We start from the raw sequence: 17733 nt of genomic DNA on the forward strand, positions 1-17733 counted from the left end.
CAGAGATAAAAAAAAAATGAAGTTTCTTTTCAAGATTAGAAGAGAGAAATGTATGAACACATACAGCAGTAAGTAAAATACTGTTAACAGTTTGTACATGTTGGAATGAGCACAGCCGCGTAATATTAGGCCTTGCAAGAGGTGGAGATGGTAAACAAGCCACCAGTTCTCAGTGCTGTTCCTTCATTCCAGCAGGCGGTTCTCTGCATGCTGGGAAACTTAGACCAACATCAGCCCTCCCTGTAATCAGCTTTACTACTTTTTTTTTTTTTTTTTTTTTTTTTTTTTTTTTTTTTTTTTTAAACCGTTAGAAACAGTCTAGAGTATAGATTCCAGAGAGGCAGCCACACAAGAACTAGGGGTATAAACTCTGGTGCTAAACTGCCTGGATTAAAATCTGGTCCAAATTACTTAACTCTGTAAAATGGAGATCATAGTAATACCTTCGTATGATGTGTAAGGAGTAAATGTATTTTACTTTATGTAATGTGCTTAGGACAGTACCTGGCATTTAGTAAGGTAAATGTGACCAAATAAGTGATGCTTTCATAGTTCAGAAGGCTCTATAACAAAACTCAATTGATGGACAAAAATTTCCTCAACTATTCCTTTGTTTGCCAAATAAAAGTTTCCTCTCGTTGACATTAAAATAGTGCTATCACCAGTCAAAACAGAATACTCACTGCCGGGTTCATGTTTGTCGTTGAGTTTGGCGCAGACACACACACACCTTACCTTAAGCCCTCAGATTCATTGATATTGCTTCAATTTATAATTGCATAGTGGCAATTTACGGCGAGGGCACGTCAAGGCTGACTTTGCAATAGCTGTCTTTCCTCGGGGTTATGTGGGTCCTGAAATCCTCTTCCACTAAAATCCATCTTCAGTATTGCATCCTCTTAGCGGAAGTCTGCGGTCCTTTTAAAGTGGCCAACGCCTGTAATCCCAGCACTTTGGGAGTGTTGAGCACAAGACTTCAAGACCAGCCTGGGCAACACAGCGAGACCCTGTCTCTACAAAATATAAAAAAATTAGCCAGGTGTGGTGGCACATGCCTGTAGTCTCAGGTTCTTAGGAGGCTCAGAAAGGAGGATGACTTGAGCCTGGGGAAGTTGAGACTGCAGAGCCACATTCAAGTCACTGCCCTCCAGCCTGGGTGACAGAGCAAGACACTATCCCAAAACAAATAAATAAAGCTTTTCCTAAAGGAGGGTTAGGCTTTTAACAGCTGCATTTATCTGGAGGAAAACAGAACATAGGAAAGAGCAGGTTTGGAGGAAAAGGACTGGCAGAGCTAGAGACAGACAGGCTGGACATTCACAGGGAGGGCCTGGAGATTCACCAACCGGGTGGTTGTGACTCAGGCTAGCCCCACGTACAAGGAACAGCAGCGTCAATAAAGAGAGAACACAGACACACTGAAGAGAGAAAAGCGTGCTCCCAGGCTAACCTTGGAAACCTCAGAAGTAAGAAAATTACTCCCAGATACTGCAGGGGAATCTCATGCCCTAAGTCATGTGAATCAATCCTAAGTAGGATTGAGAATCAAAGGACTGATCTTTGCAGAGCTGTATCTGATCATAAACCATGCCTATCACAGGAAGCACCAAGAACCTTAATGAGGTGTACTGATATGCATCATTGTCTCTTGATCTTGTAGCAGCAGATCACTGGCAAGATGTCCCACCTTGGTTGTTTAACCATTAACTGTGACACCATAGAACAGCCACTGCTTCTAATACAGGAAATCTGTGCAAACCTGGGGCTAGAACTGGGAACAAATCTGCATCTAGCTATCAACTGTGCTGGACATGAGCTGATGGACTACGTAAGTTTCCACTTCAGAACATTCACTTCCTATTGAGATCCATGATTTTTAAATTAGAACTCAGAGAAAAAGAGCTTATCTGAATATTGTCCAAACAGATCTTATTGTTTTTTATTAATATTGTGTGAAGGATTCAAATATAAATGGAACTGAGAAAATCAAATTAGCTAATGACCACAGAATAACATAACCATAAAAAATTTTAAATAATGTCATTATTATATATAGAAATTCTATAATAAAGATGAGTAAAATGAGTCACTTACATTGCAATCCTGAAAGCTACTGAAAAATAATTTAACAAACTGCATTTGGTTGATAAATGCTGAATTTGTCGAGCCTGAAAAGTGGATGAGTTGTAACTTATGACGTGATAGGCCCTTCTAGACATGTAGTTCTTAGAATTTATTGTGACTTTTTAAATATAAAACAATTTCCAAGTTATTGAAGTTTATGAAGAATATGTTGTTGTCCAACTAAACACATCACAGTGTTATCCACAGCCTGGGTTAGGAGGACAGAGCCTTAGTGATATGATGAGACTCCACCTGGGGATCACCCACCTGAAGAGAAAGATTCTAAAAAGAGAGTGGAAAACAGGTTCATTAAAAAACATCCTAGTCGGCCGGGCACGGTGGCTTACGCCTGTAATCCCAGCACTTTGGGAGACCGAGGTGGGCAGATCACCCGAGGTCAGGAGTTCAAGACCAGCCTGGCCAACATGGTGAAATCCTGTCTCTACAAAAAATGCAAAAAATTAGCTGGGCGTGGTGGTGGGTTTCTGTAATCACAGTTACTCGGGAGGCTGAGGCAAAAGAATTGCTTGAACCCAGGAGGTAGAGGCTACAGTGAGCCACGATCGTGCCATTGCACTCCAGCCTAGACAACAAGAGTGAAACTCTGTCTCAAAACAAAACAAAACAAAACAAAAACAAGCAACATTCTAGTCTTCACTGCCTCAGGGTAATACAACAGCAATTTACCTTTAAACTTGGGAAACTGGTATGTTAGGAAAGTTATTAGTTTTCTGTCTTACACATATACTTCCTGATATAGTTTGACTGTGTCCCCACCCAAATCACATCTTGAATTGTAGCTCCCATAATTCCCATGTGTCATGGGAGGTAACTGAATCATGGGGGCAGGTCTTTCCCATGCTATTCTCATGATAGTGAATAAGTGTCACTAGATCTGACGGTTTTATAAAGGGGAGTTCCCCTGTACACACTCTCTTGCCTGCTGCCATGTAAGACATGACTTTGCTCTTCCTTTACCTTCCACCATGATTGTGCGGCCTCCTCAGCCATGTGGAACTGTAAGTCAATTAAACCTCTTTCCTTTATACATTACCCAGTCTCAGGTATGTCTTTATTAGCAGCATGAAAACAGACTAATACATTTCCCAATTTCAAATACACAAAAATGCTGAGTCTGTGTTTTATGAAATGCCCAGCATATTGCCAAGCATTTACGGTGACTTGGTAATTTATGTCAAATTCAGGGGACTTGACCAAATAGCATTCTGCTTTAACTGTGATTTTTAACTTTACAAAGGACATTTTGAACACTATATAAGAACCCTCAATTTTGGCTGACTTCTGAAAGTTCTTTTACTTTTCTAAAGAAACTAAGCACATAAAAGAATATTTAAAGTAATTTCCTGTTCTTCACATAATGATTGGTTCCTAGGCATACCATTAAGAAAAATAATTGCATGTTTTAATCAGCAACGTATACCAGGAACTATGAATATACTGACTGCTAGTGCTAACTAGAATGGGTATTTATTGCTTATATTCAGTAAAATGTATTAGCTTGATATCAGATAATTCTTACAATATTGTTCAAAATCATTAGCGTTTCCTCACTGACAAGATAGGGTTTTTCAAGCTTTGCATTATAGAAGTTAAAAGATCTTGCTGCTTTTGAAGATGAAAAAAGTATGAAATCCATTCAGTTATGGTCTTAGGAAACTGCTAATTCCAATGGAATCCATTCTATTATCAGCAGCAGCAGGAAGGCATTAGCAAACCAAACAGCCACTCTGTTCCATTCCACCTCCCTCCTGGTGCCCAAATATCCCAGGTGCCATCCCTGAACACAGACTTAAAAGGAAGGGTGCTTTGTTTTGCAGAAAGGCTATTCTAGATCCTTCAGCCCTGTTTACTTCTATACTTAATGACTTAGGGGCTTCTCAGACTTCAAATGAATGTTGTACTAGAATTCTACCTTCAGAACAATATTGTTACTACTAGAAGGTACAAGCTACCTAAGAAAGAAATGCCTCACATAAATCACATTACTTTTCACACTGGTTGTTAGTGTATCAAAAGCGTAGCCTTGCTTTCAAGCTTTAGAATATTTACGGTAAAGGAAACAAGTTATTCATTCAGTGTGAGCTAAAAGATGGTAGGGTCTAGTGAGTGAGCAGGTTAGCATTGCTATTCTGCTTGTTTTGTGAATTTATGTTATTGTCCATCTACCCAGGCAGCCAAGTCTAACAGATTATTCCCCTCCTACTCTGTAATTCTTGGTGTTTTGTGTAGGAGGCTCCATCTGAAGTCTGTGGGAAGAACCCTAGAGGGCATCAAAAGGAATGGTGACTTGATTTCCCAGGTTAATATTTAAGATATTTAAAGTAGAATGGACAGATTTCTCAGGTCAGTGTGACCTGAAAAGAACCTGTTTACAACCTCTTATATAAAATGAACAAAAAGGAATCTGAACCACTTCTTTGGGATTTGATGAATTCATTGTTTATCCCTTATTTTAATATTTTCCTGACACATATCAGAGTAAAGGAAAGTATGAAGTGATCATGGGCACATACAAAAATGCAGCGGAGATGGTTGACCTGTATGTGGATCTGATCAACAAGTACCCTTCAATTATTGCCTTAATTGATCCTTTCAGGAAGGAGGTAAGCACCTTACCTTTCATATTTTATAACATACTTTATATGCCATAAGATAGGCAGAACTCACCTTTTATATTTTATAACAAAACAGAGAATAAAATCTCATTCTTTTGGATCTCTGTCATTCAAAACGTGTTTTAATTTGGTCTGGGGCTGAGTTGCTTTATTTCAGGATTTATGAGAAAAGGCACTTACTAGGCAAATGAATAGAAAAAACACAATTACCTAGGAGTGTGCCTGTCTGGGGAACGAAACCTGCTATTCGCAAGCCCTTCAGGAGTACCCGTATGTTTACAAGCAGCCTAACAGATGGAAGCTGCCCCTGCTGTGCAAACTGGAGCTTCAATCGGTTAATCATGTATCATTTTCATGTGCTCAGGGAAACAGGACTTCTATAAGACCAAATATTTTTCAACCTAAATCCAGTCACTATATATGCATAAAAGTAACAAAGCCATTTTTTCTTTTGAGACAGGGTCTCACTCTTGTCACCTAGGCTGGAGTGCAGTGGCACGATCTTGGCTCACTGCAACCTCTGTCTTCTGGGCTCAAGTGACTCTCCTGCCCCAGCCTCCCGAGTAGCTGGGACTATAGGCGTGCACCACCACACCCAGCTAATTTTTGGTATTTTTAGTAGAAACAAGGTTTCGCCATGTTGCCCAGGCTGGTCTCCAACTCCTGAGCTCAGGCGATCCGCCGACCTTGGCCTCCCAAAGTGCTAGGATTACAGGCATGAGCCACTGTGCCCGGCCTGCAAAGCCATATTTGTAAAGTGTTTGAGATATTGAGGTTTTATGATCTATTAAAATTCATGCATTTGACAAAGGCTTATGTGACCATCTTTCCTCCAACCAACTTACACTCCAAAATTTAAATTCTTGATTTTACAAATTTGAGAACCATGAGATAGATTGGACAGATATATTGAACAGGTATCTTCTTTGACATAACACAACTATTTCGATTTGGAGGACAATATAAATGCTGGTCCTCATGTGGAGTCCCAGGGTCTCAGTCCCATCCTCCCTTTCACAGCCTCCATTCCACTCCAGCACACACAGAATGCACTGGCTGAGCCTAATCTTAGCTCTTTAACCTTGCCATACCAGCCCTGTGATGACCGTCCCGAGGCTCTGGTCATACTTTTTTTTTTAAGACAGGGTCTTGCTCTGTCACCCACGCTGGAGTGCAGTGGCTTGATCACAGCTCACTGCAGCCTTGACCTTCCAGGCTCAAGCCATCTTCCCACCTCACCCTCTCAAGTAGCTGGGACTACGAGGCACACCACCACACCCAGCTAGTTTTTGTATTTTTTGTAGAGATGGGGTCTCACCACATTGTCCAGGCTGATCTCATACTCCTAGACTCAAGCGATCCTCCTGCCTCAGCCTCCCACAGTGCTGGTAGTACAGACATGAGCCACTGCACCCAGCCTTGACCACAGCTTTTTTAATGTGATAGGATGAACCTGTGTGGTCTGTTCTAATGCAGTAAGTTGAAATCTGGTACAAAAGCTAGGATGACTCTGTGTGTGTGTGTGTGTGTGTGTGTACTTTTTATAATTGTGTATAATTTTAAAATAAGCATTTCATTTCCTATGATGGTCTCACCAATAAAAATAAGGGTGTTGAGAAGGGACTAGAGCCCTTGCAGGGTTTCTTTTTCCATTTTCTGTTTATCAGAAATATCAGAAAAATCCATCCAGTCAATCTTTAGCAGCATTATAGATGAGAGTGGATGGGAATAGCCGGGGTCTGAAGAACTCTAAAATCCACATAAGAAATAGCATTTAGTGTATTAACATTTTATTCACGAAACCTTTAAGCTCAAATGTAATCGCTATTAGTTTCTGTTTCACAAAGCTTCTTAGTTTGTGTGGCTGTGGTACAGGGATCATTCAGGAACTGTTGAAAAGAGAATTGTTTTGTGCATCTCAGGGAAAATGTGTGAGTTTGAGTATGTGCTCTATTATTCCTGTTGTTTTGTAATTATGTTCAATGCATTATAATGATCGATTCTTAAATATTTACCCAGGACTCTGAACAGTGGGACAGCATCTATCACACACTTGGTTCCAGGTGTTACATAATTGCAGGAACTGCATCCAAAAGCATTTCTAAACTTCTAGAGCAAGGAAACATCAGCATCCCCAAATCCAATGGGCTGATCATAAAACACACAAACCAAACTACAATGTCTGACTTGGTGGAAATAACCAATCTGATTGACAGTGAGTAAAAGTATACATCTGAAAGACTCGTAATGACTTGGTTATATAAGAAACCAAAAATACACAGCATATCAAAGTTACTAAAAAGCATGGAAGAAATCTTGGAAGAAAAGAAAGTCCAACCATTTGTGAGAGATTTAGTGCTGGAACACAAAATGCAGCTTACTGACTCACTTCACAATGTTCCACTAACAGCCCAAGTCCAAGCTCATCCCCTCTACTGAGGGCTACCAGAGGTACGACCAAGGCCACTGCCCTGTCAGCTTGACAGTGGGGACAGCCTTTCTGCCTGTAACAGGAGGACTAATGGCTGATTTCTTATGAAAGGGCATAGCCTTCAGCACATTTATCAATTTGCTTTAGGCTCTGAGCTTGGGCTACAGAAAATCTTTAAATTTACAGAAACCTGGCCGGATGCGGTGGCTCATGCCTGTAATCCCAGCACTTCGGGGAGGCTGAGGCCAGCAGATCATGGGGTCAGGAGATCGAGACCATCCTGGCTAACACGGTGAAACCCTGTCTCTACTAAAAATACAAAAAATTAGCCGGGCGTGGCGGCAGGTGCCTGTAGTCCCAGCTACTCGGGAGGCTGAGGCAGAAGAATGGTGTGAACCCGGGAGGCTGAGCTTGCAGTGAGCTGAGATCGTGCCACTGCACTCCAGCCTGGGCGACAGAGAGAGACTCTGTCTCAAAAAAATAATAATAATAAAATAAATAAATTTACAGAAACCCATAGAGGTACCCCAACTCTTACTGCTAAAGAACAGATCTCAAATCCTGAATCATGCACTGTGGAACACCTGGGTACCATCTGTACTAGCCAGGCTTCTGGCTACAATGCAGTGTTTAAGCTAAGAAAAATAGCTCACCATTAACAAAGCCAAGGCACCAAGCACAGCCAAGGAACAACAGGGGCAGAACATGTGTAGCTTGCATCACATTACCGCAGTATTGTAAATTTCCTCCTATCATTTACTACCACTTTATGCTCTAGATTCTAGATAAGGAGTCAACATCTTAACAGGGATCATAGCTCTTTCTTCCACATAGGCATGGCTCAAGTACATAGTAAGGATGTAGGAATTACTTAATTGAAAAGGCCCCAAGTACATAGTAAGGATGTAGGAATTACTTAATTGAAAATAAACTTAGCTACTTATAATATATCCAGACACCAGTCGGCCATTTTAATTTGCATTACTTGGGGAAGTCTAGGAGGGATCAGAATTTGGCATCAGATCACCCACTGCAGGGAATGGTCTACTTGAGCAGTTTAGAAAACAGGTAACAAGATCATATTAGAAGCAGTTTTCTGTCAGTACACAGACCGGAGGCAAGGGTAGGTTCACTACTAACATGCAGCACAAGGAAGCTTGGCCAGGCAGTGGGGCATCAGGGAAGCCTCGGGAAGCAGAACCTGAATCATCAAGTTGGGATTCAGGGACAGGATCCCAGCAATGGGGATCAGGGGACGACAGGTGAAAAGCAGGGCTCTAGTGTTGGTGCATCTGGGATGCCAGAGGAGAGCAGCTTTATTTAAGACCAATGGATCAGGCATTTGCGAACTGGACATAATCCTTACAGCATCCCTGTGAAGTAGACACTATCATTTCCACTTTATTGATAAGAAAACAAGACTTGGAGAGATTAGGTAAGTTTCCCATGACACTATAGTCATCTCACTTGCCCACAACTCTTGACCACGTCAGTGTTTAAACATGCTGTTCCTTTGGGCCAGAATGCTTTGCTCTGACATACTTGACTCTGCATCCTTCAGGTCTTGGCTAAAATGAAATGTCTTCAGCCACTCTTGCCTACCCCTATCCCTAACTGGTTCTGTTCTGAGTCTTCCTCCTAGCATCCTATATATCCTCTTTGTAATACTGACAATGACTTGTACAACTATCTAATGACTGGGGTCTCCCACTAGACTACAAACTGAGTTCATGGGCGTCTTGTACACTTATGCAGAGGGCATGAAACAAATACCATGAGTGGGTTGCAGGAACTAGACAGAAAGGTGGTCTCAGAGCTGGAGCAGAACTCAGAGCCAGACTGGCAGCCAGGGGTCTGGGTTGGTGCCAGAGGATGGAAGAAGATGCTCATGCAGGGCTGGCCTGTGGGTGGTAGATGATAGATAGGAGGCAATGCAAACACTGTCGCTGCAGGAAGAGCTCTGGCTGGCACTCTTCACAGACTGGCACATTTCAAAGGGTTTTGAGACCCTCAAATGATTGATTACTACCAACACTACTCTTCTAGTAAACATTCAGAATGGCAGTCCTTTGAATAGAATTCTACACAATGACAGGAGAAAGCCATTATGTAGGCACAACTCCACGTTACTCTTACCATATTTCAGACTCAAAGATACACATTTTTCTACATTGAACATTTAAAAAATTGAATCGTGTCTTATAGCTGTGGTCTCAGAAATGTGTCCATCTAATTTGAGCATCCCCCTACCCCCTTTTAGCGGTAAAAAATAATAGTACATCTTACAAATCATGTATCTTAATTTTTTTTTTTTTTTTTTTTGAGACAGTCTCTCTCTGTTGCCCAGAGCTGGAGTGCAGTGGTACAGTCTCGGCTCACTGCAAGCTCTGCCTCTCGGCTTCACGCCATTCCCCTGCCTCAGCCTAAGTAGCTGGGACTACAGGCACCCGCCACCACGCCTGGCTAATTTTTTGTATTTTTAGTAGAGACGGGGTTTCACCGTGTTAGCCAGGATGGTCTCGATCTCCTGACCTCATGATCCACCCACCTTGGCCTCCCAAAGTGCTGGGATTACAGGCATGAACCACCGCGCCCAGCCATCACGTATCTTAATTTTAATGAAACACGGTATTCATTTAGTATTTACAGCATCTAAGCTACTGAAAGTTGGGAGTAAACAAATAAAAGCAGGGCAATAAAAATGCAAATGTTGAAATCCTAGGTGGAAAAATAATTGACTCTTCACAGGAGAGTTTTAAATCTGAGAAATTTTAAATTTTGATCCCAGAGGCCCACATGGATGCTAACTTTCTACACCGTATAAAACTGAAAGAAATTCCTCTTCCAGGTAAGAAGCACATCACAGTCTTTGGAAGTACAGAAGGAGAATCATCTGATGACAGCCTTGTCGATTTGGTAAGTGCTGAATGCTGGTCAACTGCCAAACACTGCTTTTATCACGAATTGGTATTTCAGAGAAATGCAGTCTTTGGTGGAGAAAGTCATGTAACCTTTTATGAAATAGACTTGCTTCCTCCTAGATAGTTACCTTTTGCAAAGAGCTAATCTCTGAACTTTTAAAAAGAAGAAAAATTGAAGTCCAGGGAAAATGATGAGCACACTTAAATGACTGGGGTGTGCACCTGCAATCTTTCCTCCTAAAATGAAGTGAGAAAGGCCAAAATGTTCTTAGATAAAATCAGCATGCCTACGTGACTAGTAAAGTGCCTGATGGATAGTCAGTCACATCATGTTTGCCTTTCGGCACGCTCAGCTTGTAGGCCACTGTGCTCATGTAAACATAAACTAATAAGGGAAAAACCAAAACAGCACACCGTGACAGTTTCCTTTCTCCTTAAAGAATTGTTTGTCGTTTAGCAAGACATGGCTCCTCCATCTAAAATGAGCTCCCGCCCCTCTCTTTCAGGCTGTTGGGCTTGGTGTCCGGTTTATCAAGTTGGGGGGTCTTTCCCGTGGTGAACGAGTGACTAAATACAACCGCCTTCTCACTATAGAGGAAGAACTTGTCCAGAATGGAACACTGGGTATGCGCTGCTTTCTTGCTTTGTTTTCACTTAGCCATGAATAAGAGAACAAAGATTGGAAGAGGGGGAATAGAAGTCCCTCTGCAGGGGGGCGGAGCAAGATGGCCGAATAGGAACAACTCCAGTCTCCAACTCCCAGCGCGAGCGACACAGAAGACCGGTGATTTCTGCATTTTCAACTGAGGTACTGGGGTCATCTCACTAGGGAGTGCCGGACAATCGGTGCTGGTCAGCTGCTGCAGCCTGACCAGCGAGAGCTGAAGCAGGGCGAGGCATCGCCTCACCTGGAAGCGCAAGGGGGAAGGGGATCCGTTTTCCTAGCCAGGGGAACTGAGACACACAACACCTGGAAAATCGGGTAACTCCCACCCCAATACTGCGCTGTAAGCATACAGGCATTCCAGGAGAATATATCCCACACCTGGCCGGGAGGGTCCCACGCCCACGAAGCCTCCCTCACTGCTAACACAGCAGTCTGCCGCGATCTATCCGCAAGGCAGCAGCGAGGCTGGGGGAGGGGCGCCCGCCATTGCTGAGGCTTAAGTAGGTAAACAAAGCCGCTGGGAAGCTCGAACTGGGTGGAGCTCAGAGCAGCTCAAGGAAGCCTGCCTGTCTCTGTAGTCTCCACCTCTGGGGACAGCGCACAGCTGAAGACCAACAGGGGAAGTAGCGGGAGCCGGTGCAGACGCGAACGACTCTGTCTGACAGCTTTGGGGAGAGCCGCGGATCTCCCAACGCGGAGGTTGAGATCTGAGAACGGACAGACTGCCTGCTCAGGTGTGTCTCTGACCCCTGAGTAGCCTAGCTGGGAGAAATCCCCCACTAGGGGCAGTCTGACACCCCACACCTCACAGAGTGGAGTACACCCCTGAGAGGACACTTCCAAAGGAAGAATCAGACAGGTACACTCGCTGTTCAGCAATATTCTATCTTCGGCAACCTCTGCTGCTGATACCCAGGCAAACAGGGTCTGGAGTGGACCTCAAGCAATCTCCAACAGACCAACAGAGAGTCCTTCTGACTGTCAGAAGGAAAACTATCAAACAGGAAGGACACCTATACCAAAACCCCATCAGTACGTCACCACCATCAAAGACCAGAGACAGATAAAACCACAAAGATGGGGAAGAAGCAGGGCAGAAAAGCTGGAAATTCAAAAAATAAGAGCGCATCTCCCCCTGCAAAGGAGCGCAGCCCATCACCAGCAACGGATCAAAGCTGGTCAGAGAATGACTTGGACGAGAGGAGAGAAGAAGGCTTCAGTCCATCAAACTTCTCAGAGCTAAAGGAGGAATTACGTACCCAGCGCAAAGAAACTAAAAATCTTGAAAAAAGAGTGGAAGAATTGACAGCTAGACTCATTAATGCAGAGAAGATCATAAACGAAATGACAGAGATGAAAACCATGACACGAGAAATACGTGACAAATGCACAAGCTTCAGTAACCGACTCGATCAACTGGAAGAAAGAGTATCAGCGATTGAAGATCAAATGAATGAAATGAAGCGAGAAGAGAAACCAAAAGAAAAAAGAAGAAAAAGAAATGAGCAAAGCCTGCAAGAAGTATGGGATTACGTAAAAAGACCAAATCTACGTCTGATTGGGGTGCCTGAAAGTGAGGGGGAAAATGGAACCAAGTTGGAAAACACTCTTCAGGATATCATCCAGGAGAACTTCCCCAACCTAGTAGGGCAGGCCAACATTCAAATTCAGGAAATACAGAGAACGCCACAAAGATACTCCTCCAGAAGAGCAACTCCAAGACACATAATTGCCAGATTCACCAAAGTTGAAATGAAGGAAAAAATCTTAAGGGCAGCCAGAGAGAAAGGTCGGGTCACCCACAAAGGGAAGCCCATCAGACTAACAGCAGATCTCTCGGCAGAAACTCTACAAGCCAGAAGAGAGTGGGGGCCAATATTCAACGTTCTTAAAGAAAAGAATTTTAAACCCAGAATTTCATATCCAGCCAAACTAAGTTTCATAAGTGAAGGAGAAATAAAATCCTTTACAGATAAGCAAATGCTTAGAGATTTTGTCACCACCAGGCCTGCCTTACAAGAGACCCTGAAGGAAGCCCTAAACATGGAAAGGAACAACCGGTACCAGCCATCGCAAAAACTTGGCAAAATGTAAAGACCATCGAGGCTAGGAAGAAACTGCATCAACTAACGAGCAAAATAACCAGTTAATATCATAATGGCAGGATCAAGTTCACACATAACAATATTAACCTTAAATGTTAATGGACTAAATGCTCCAATGAAAAGACACAGACTGGCAAACTGGATTAAGAGTCAAGACCCATCAGTCTGCTGTATTCAGGAGACCCATCTCACATGCAGAGACATACATAGGCTCAAAATAAAGGGATGGAGGAAGATCTACCAAGCAAATGGAGAACAAAAAAAAGCAGGGGTTGCAATCCTAGTCTCTGATAAAACAGACTTTAAACCATCAAAGATCAAAAGAGACAAAGAAGGCCATTACATAATGGTAAAGGGATCAATTCAACAGGAAGAGCTAACTCTCCTAAATATATATGCACCCAATACAGGAGCACCCAGATTCATAAAGCAAGTCCTTAGAGACTTACAAAGAGACTTAGACTCCCATACAATAATAATGGGGGACTTCAACACTCCGCTGTCAACATTAGACAGATCAACGAGACAGAAAGTTAACAAGGATATCCAGGAATTGAACTCATCTCTGCACCAAGCGGACCTAATAGACATCTATAGAACTCTCCACCCCAAATCAACAGAATATACATTCTTCTCAGCACCACATCGCACTTATTCCAAAATTGACCACATAATTGGAAGTAAAGCACTCCTCAGCAAATGTAAAAGAACAGAAATTATAACAAACTGTCTCTCAGACCACAGTGCAATCAAACTAGAACTCAGGACTAAGAAACTCAATCAAAACCGCTCAACTACATGGAAACTGAACAACCTGCTCCTGAATGACTACTGGGTACATAACGAAATGAAAGCGGAAATAAAGATGTTCTTTGAAACCAATGAGAACAAAGATACAACATACCAGAATCTCTGGGACACATTTAAAGCAGTGTGTAGAGGGAAATTTATAGCACTAAATGCCCACAAGAGAAAGCAGGAAAGATCTAAAATTGACACTCTAACATCACAATTAAAAGAACTAGAGAGGCAAGAGCAATCACATTCAAAAGCTAGCAGAAGGCAAGAAATAACTAAGATCAGAGCAGAACTGAAGGAGATAGAGACACAAAAAACCCTCCAAAAAATCAATGAATCCAGGAGTTGGTTTTTTGAAAAGATCAACAAAATTGACAGACCGCTAGCAAGGCTAATAAAGAAAAAAAGAGAGAGGAATCAAATAGATGCAATAAAAAATGATAAAGGGGATATCACCACTGACCCCACAGAAATACAAACTACCATCAGAGAATACTATAAACGCCTCTACGCAAATCAACTAGAAAATCTAGAAGAAATGGATAATTTCCTGGACACTTACACTCTCCCAAGGCTAAACCAGGAAGAAGTTGAATCCCTGAATAGACCAATAGCAGGCTCTGAAATTGAGGCAACAATTAATAGCCTACCCACCAAAAAAAGTCCAGGACCAGATGGATTCACAGCTGAATTCTACCAGAGGTACAAGGAGGAGCTGGTACCATTCCTTCTGAAACTATTCCAATCAATAGAAAAAGAGGGAATCCTCCCTAACTCATTTTATGAGGCCAACATCATCCTGATACCAAAGCCTGGCAGAGACACAACAAAAAAAGAGAATTTTAGACCAATATCCCTGATGAACATTGATGCAAAAATCCTCAATAAAATACTGGCAAACCGGATTCAGCAGCACATCAAAAAGCTTATCCACCATGATCAAGTGGGCTTCATCCCTGGGATGCAAGGCTGGTTCAACATTCGCAAATCAATAAACGTAATCCAGCATATAAACAGAACCAAAGACAAGAACCACATGATTGTCTCAATAGATGCAGAAAAGGCTTTTGACAAAATTCAACAGCCCTTCATGCTAAAAACGCTCAATAAATTCGGTATTGATGGAACGTACCTCAAAATAATAAGAGCTATTTATGACAAACCCACAGCTAATATCATACTGAATGGGCAAAAACTGGAAAAATTCCCTTTGAAAACTGGCACAAGACAGGGATGCCCTCTCTCACCACTCCTATTCAACATAGTGTTGGAAGTTCTGGCTAGGGCAATCAGGCAAGAGAAAGAAATCAAGGGTATCCAGTTAGGAAAAGAAGAAGTCAAATTGTCCCTGTTTGCAGATGACATGATTGTATATTTAGAAAACCCCATCGTCTCAGCCCAAAATCTCCTTAAGCTGATAAGCAACTTCAGCAAAGTCTCAGGATACAAAATTAATGTGCAAAAGTCACAAGCATTCTTATACACCAGCAACAGACAAGCAGAGAGCCAAATCAGGAATGAACTTCCATTCACAATTGCTTCAAAGAGAATCAAATACCTAGGAATCCAGCTTACAAGGGATGTAAAGGACCTCTTCAAGGAGAACTACAAACCACTGCTCAGTGAAATCAAAGAGGACACAAACAAATGGAAGAACATACCATGCTCATGGATAGGAAGAATCAATATCGTGAAAATGGCCATACTCCCCAAGGTTATTTATAGATTCAATGCCATCCCCATCAAGCTACCAATGAGTTTCTTCACAGAATTGGAAAAAACTGCTTTAAAGTTCATATGGAACCAAAAAAGAGCCCGCATTGCCAAGACAATCCTAAGTCAAAAGGACAAAGCTGGAGGCGTCACGCTACCTGACTTCAAACTATACTACAAGGCTACAGTAACCAAAACAGCATGGTACTGGTACCAAAACAGAGCTATAGACCAATGGAACAGAACAGAGTCCTCAGAAATAATACCGCACATCTACAGCCATCTGATCTTTGACAAACCTGAGAGAAACAAGAAATGGGGAAAGGATTCCCTATTTAATAAATGGTGCTGGGAAAATTGGCTAGCCATAAGTAGAAAGCTGAAACTGGATCCTTTCCTTACCCCTTATACGAAGATTAATTCAAGATGGATTAGAGACTTAAATGTTAGACCTAATACCATAAAAACCCTAGAAGAAAATCTAGGTAGTACCATTCAGGACATAGGCATGGGCAAGGACTTCATGTCTAAAACACCAAAAGCAACGGCAGCAAAAGCAAAAATTGACAAATGGGATCTAATTAAACTAAAGAGCTTTTGCACAGCAAAAGAAACTACCATCAGAGTGAACAGGCAACCTACAGAATGGGAGAAAATTTTTGCAACCTACTCATCTGACAAAGGGCTAATATCCAGAATCTACAAAGAACTCAAACAAATATACGAGAAAAAAACAAACAACCCCATCAAAAAGTGGGGAAAGGATATGAACAGACATTTCTCAAAAGAAGATATTCATACAGCCAACAGACACATGAAAAAATGCTCATCATCACTGGCCATCAGAGAAATGCAAATCAAAACCACAATGAGATACCATCTCACACCAGTTAGAATGGCAATCATTAAGAAGTCAGGAAACAACAGGTGTTGGAGAGGATGTGGAGAAATAGGAACACTTTTACACTGTTGGTGGGATTGTAAACTAGTTCAACCATTATGGAAAAGAGTATGGCAATTCCTCAAGGATCTAGAACTAGATGTACCATATGACCCAGCCATCCCACTACTGGGTATATACCCAAAGGATTATAAATTAGTCTACTACAAAGACACATGTACACGTATGTTTATTGCGGCACTATTCACAATAGCAAAGACTTGGAATCAACCCAAATGTCCATCTGTGACAGACTGGATTAAGAAAATGTGGCACATATACACCATGGAATACTATGCAGCCATAAAAAAGGATGAGTTTGCGTCCTTTGTAGGGACATGGATGCAGCTGGAAACCATCATTCTTAGCAAACTATCACAAGAAGAGAAAACCAAACACCGCATGTTCTCACTCATAGGTGGGAACTGAACAATGAGATCACTTGGACTCGGGAAGGGGAACATCACACACTGGGGTCTATCATGGGGAGGGGGGAGGGGGGAGGAGGGAGGGATTGCATTGGGGAGTTATACATGATATAAATGATGAATTGATGGGTGCTGACGAGTTGATGGGTGCAGCACCCCAACATGGCATAAGTATACATATGTAACAAACCTGCACGTTATGCACATGTACCCTAGAACTTAAAGTATAATAAAAAAAAAAAAGGTTAAAAAAAAAAAAAAAAAAAAAAAGAAGTCCCTCTGCAGGAGGGCAGGGGAATCCAAAGACCATACATAAGTGCTGACAAAACTAGGATGGCACTTGCCACAATGTATATTGTTGTCTTAATGGATCATCTGTTTACCTGAATGTTTAAAACTCTCGCCCTTTTTCTTGATGAATAGGCTGCACGATGCTCTTCAATAGAATTAATTGATCGGAATTTCCAAGCCTACCTTTTGTTATGGTCCAAATTATACTTAAGGTTTCCCTGCATAGCCCATGAAAGTTAAAGGCAGACGCTTTCCTGGGGGTTCTTGGAAACAAATCGTTTTACTTAAAAACAAGTAGGCAGTGTGTTAATTTTAACATACCTTGGAAAGGTCTCAAGAGAAATAAATCAGTCATTTAATGAAATCAAACCTTTGTAAATCTGCATGGTTAGAAGCACCTTGTATACTGGGTAACTGGAGAGAAACACACCAAATATGCATTTTTATTTTCTTATATTACTGATTGTGATGGCCAAAAGGAGGCATATAGCAGGCAGTGGCATTTTAAGAGACCAATAGAAACCGTTGATTATAAACGTCATGTTTAACATGTGTAGTGGCCTTGAAATGCATCCTAGGATTCAGAAAATAAAGAAATAATTGGGAGACTATTTCTGAGTCACATAAGGGCAGTCAAAAGTTAGTCTGTGTTTAGTGTGTAGTAGAAGGGCTAGTTTTT

General features: G+C 41.9%; 1 protein-coding gene across 1 annotated transcript in view; it reads left to right on the forward strand.

Annotated features, from left to right (window-relative positions):
* ENO4 (enolase 4) overlaps nt 1–17733 on the forward strand; it is a 39679-nt gene that overhangs the window by 19783 nt on the left and 2163 nt on the right. Inside the window, exons 9-13 of the mRNA XM_010388891.2 lie at nt 1661–1828; nt 4623–4748; nt 6780–6975; nt 10040–10107; nt 10619–10736. Of these exons, the coding sequence (XP_010387193.1) occupies nt 1661–1828; nt 4623–4748; nt 6780–6975; nt 10040–10107; nt 10619–10736 (676 nt within the window). The remainder of the gene's footprint in view (nt 1–1660; nt 1829–4622; nt 4749–6779; nt 6976–10039; nt 10108–10618; nt 10737–17733) is intronic.

Source organism: Rhinopithecus roxellana, chromosome 11 (assembly GCF_007565055.1).
Source record: "Rhinopithecus roxellana isolate Shanxi Qingling chromosome 11, ASM756505v1, whole genome shotgun sequence".
NCBI lineage: Eukaryota > Metazoa > Chordata > Mammalia > Primates > Cercopithecidae > Rhinopithecus > Rhinopithecus roxellana.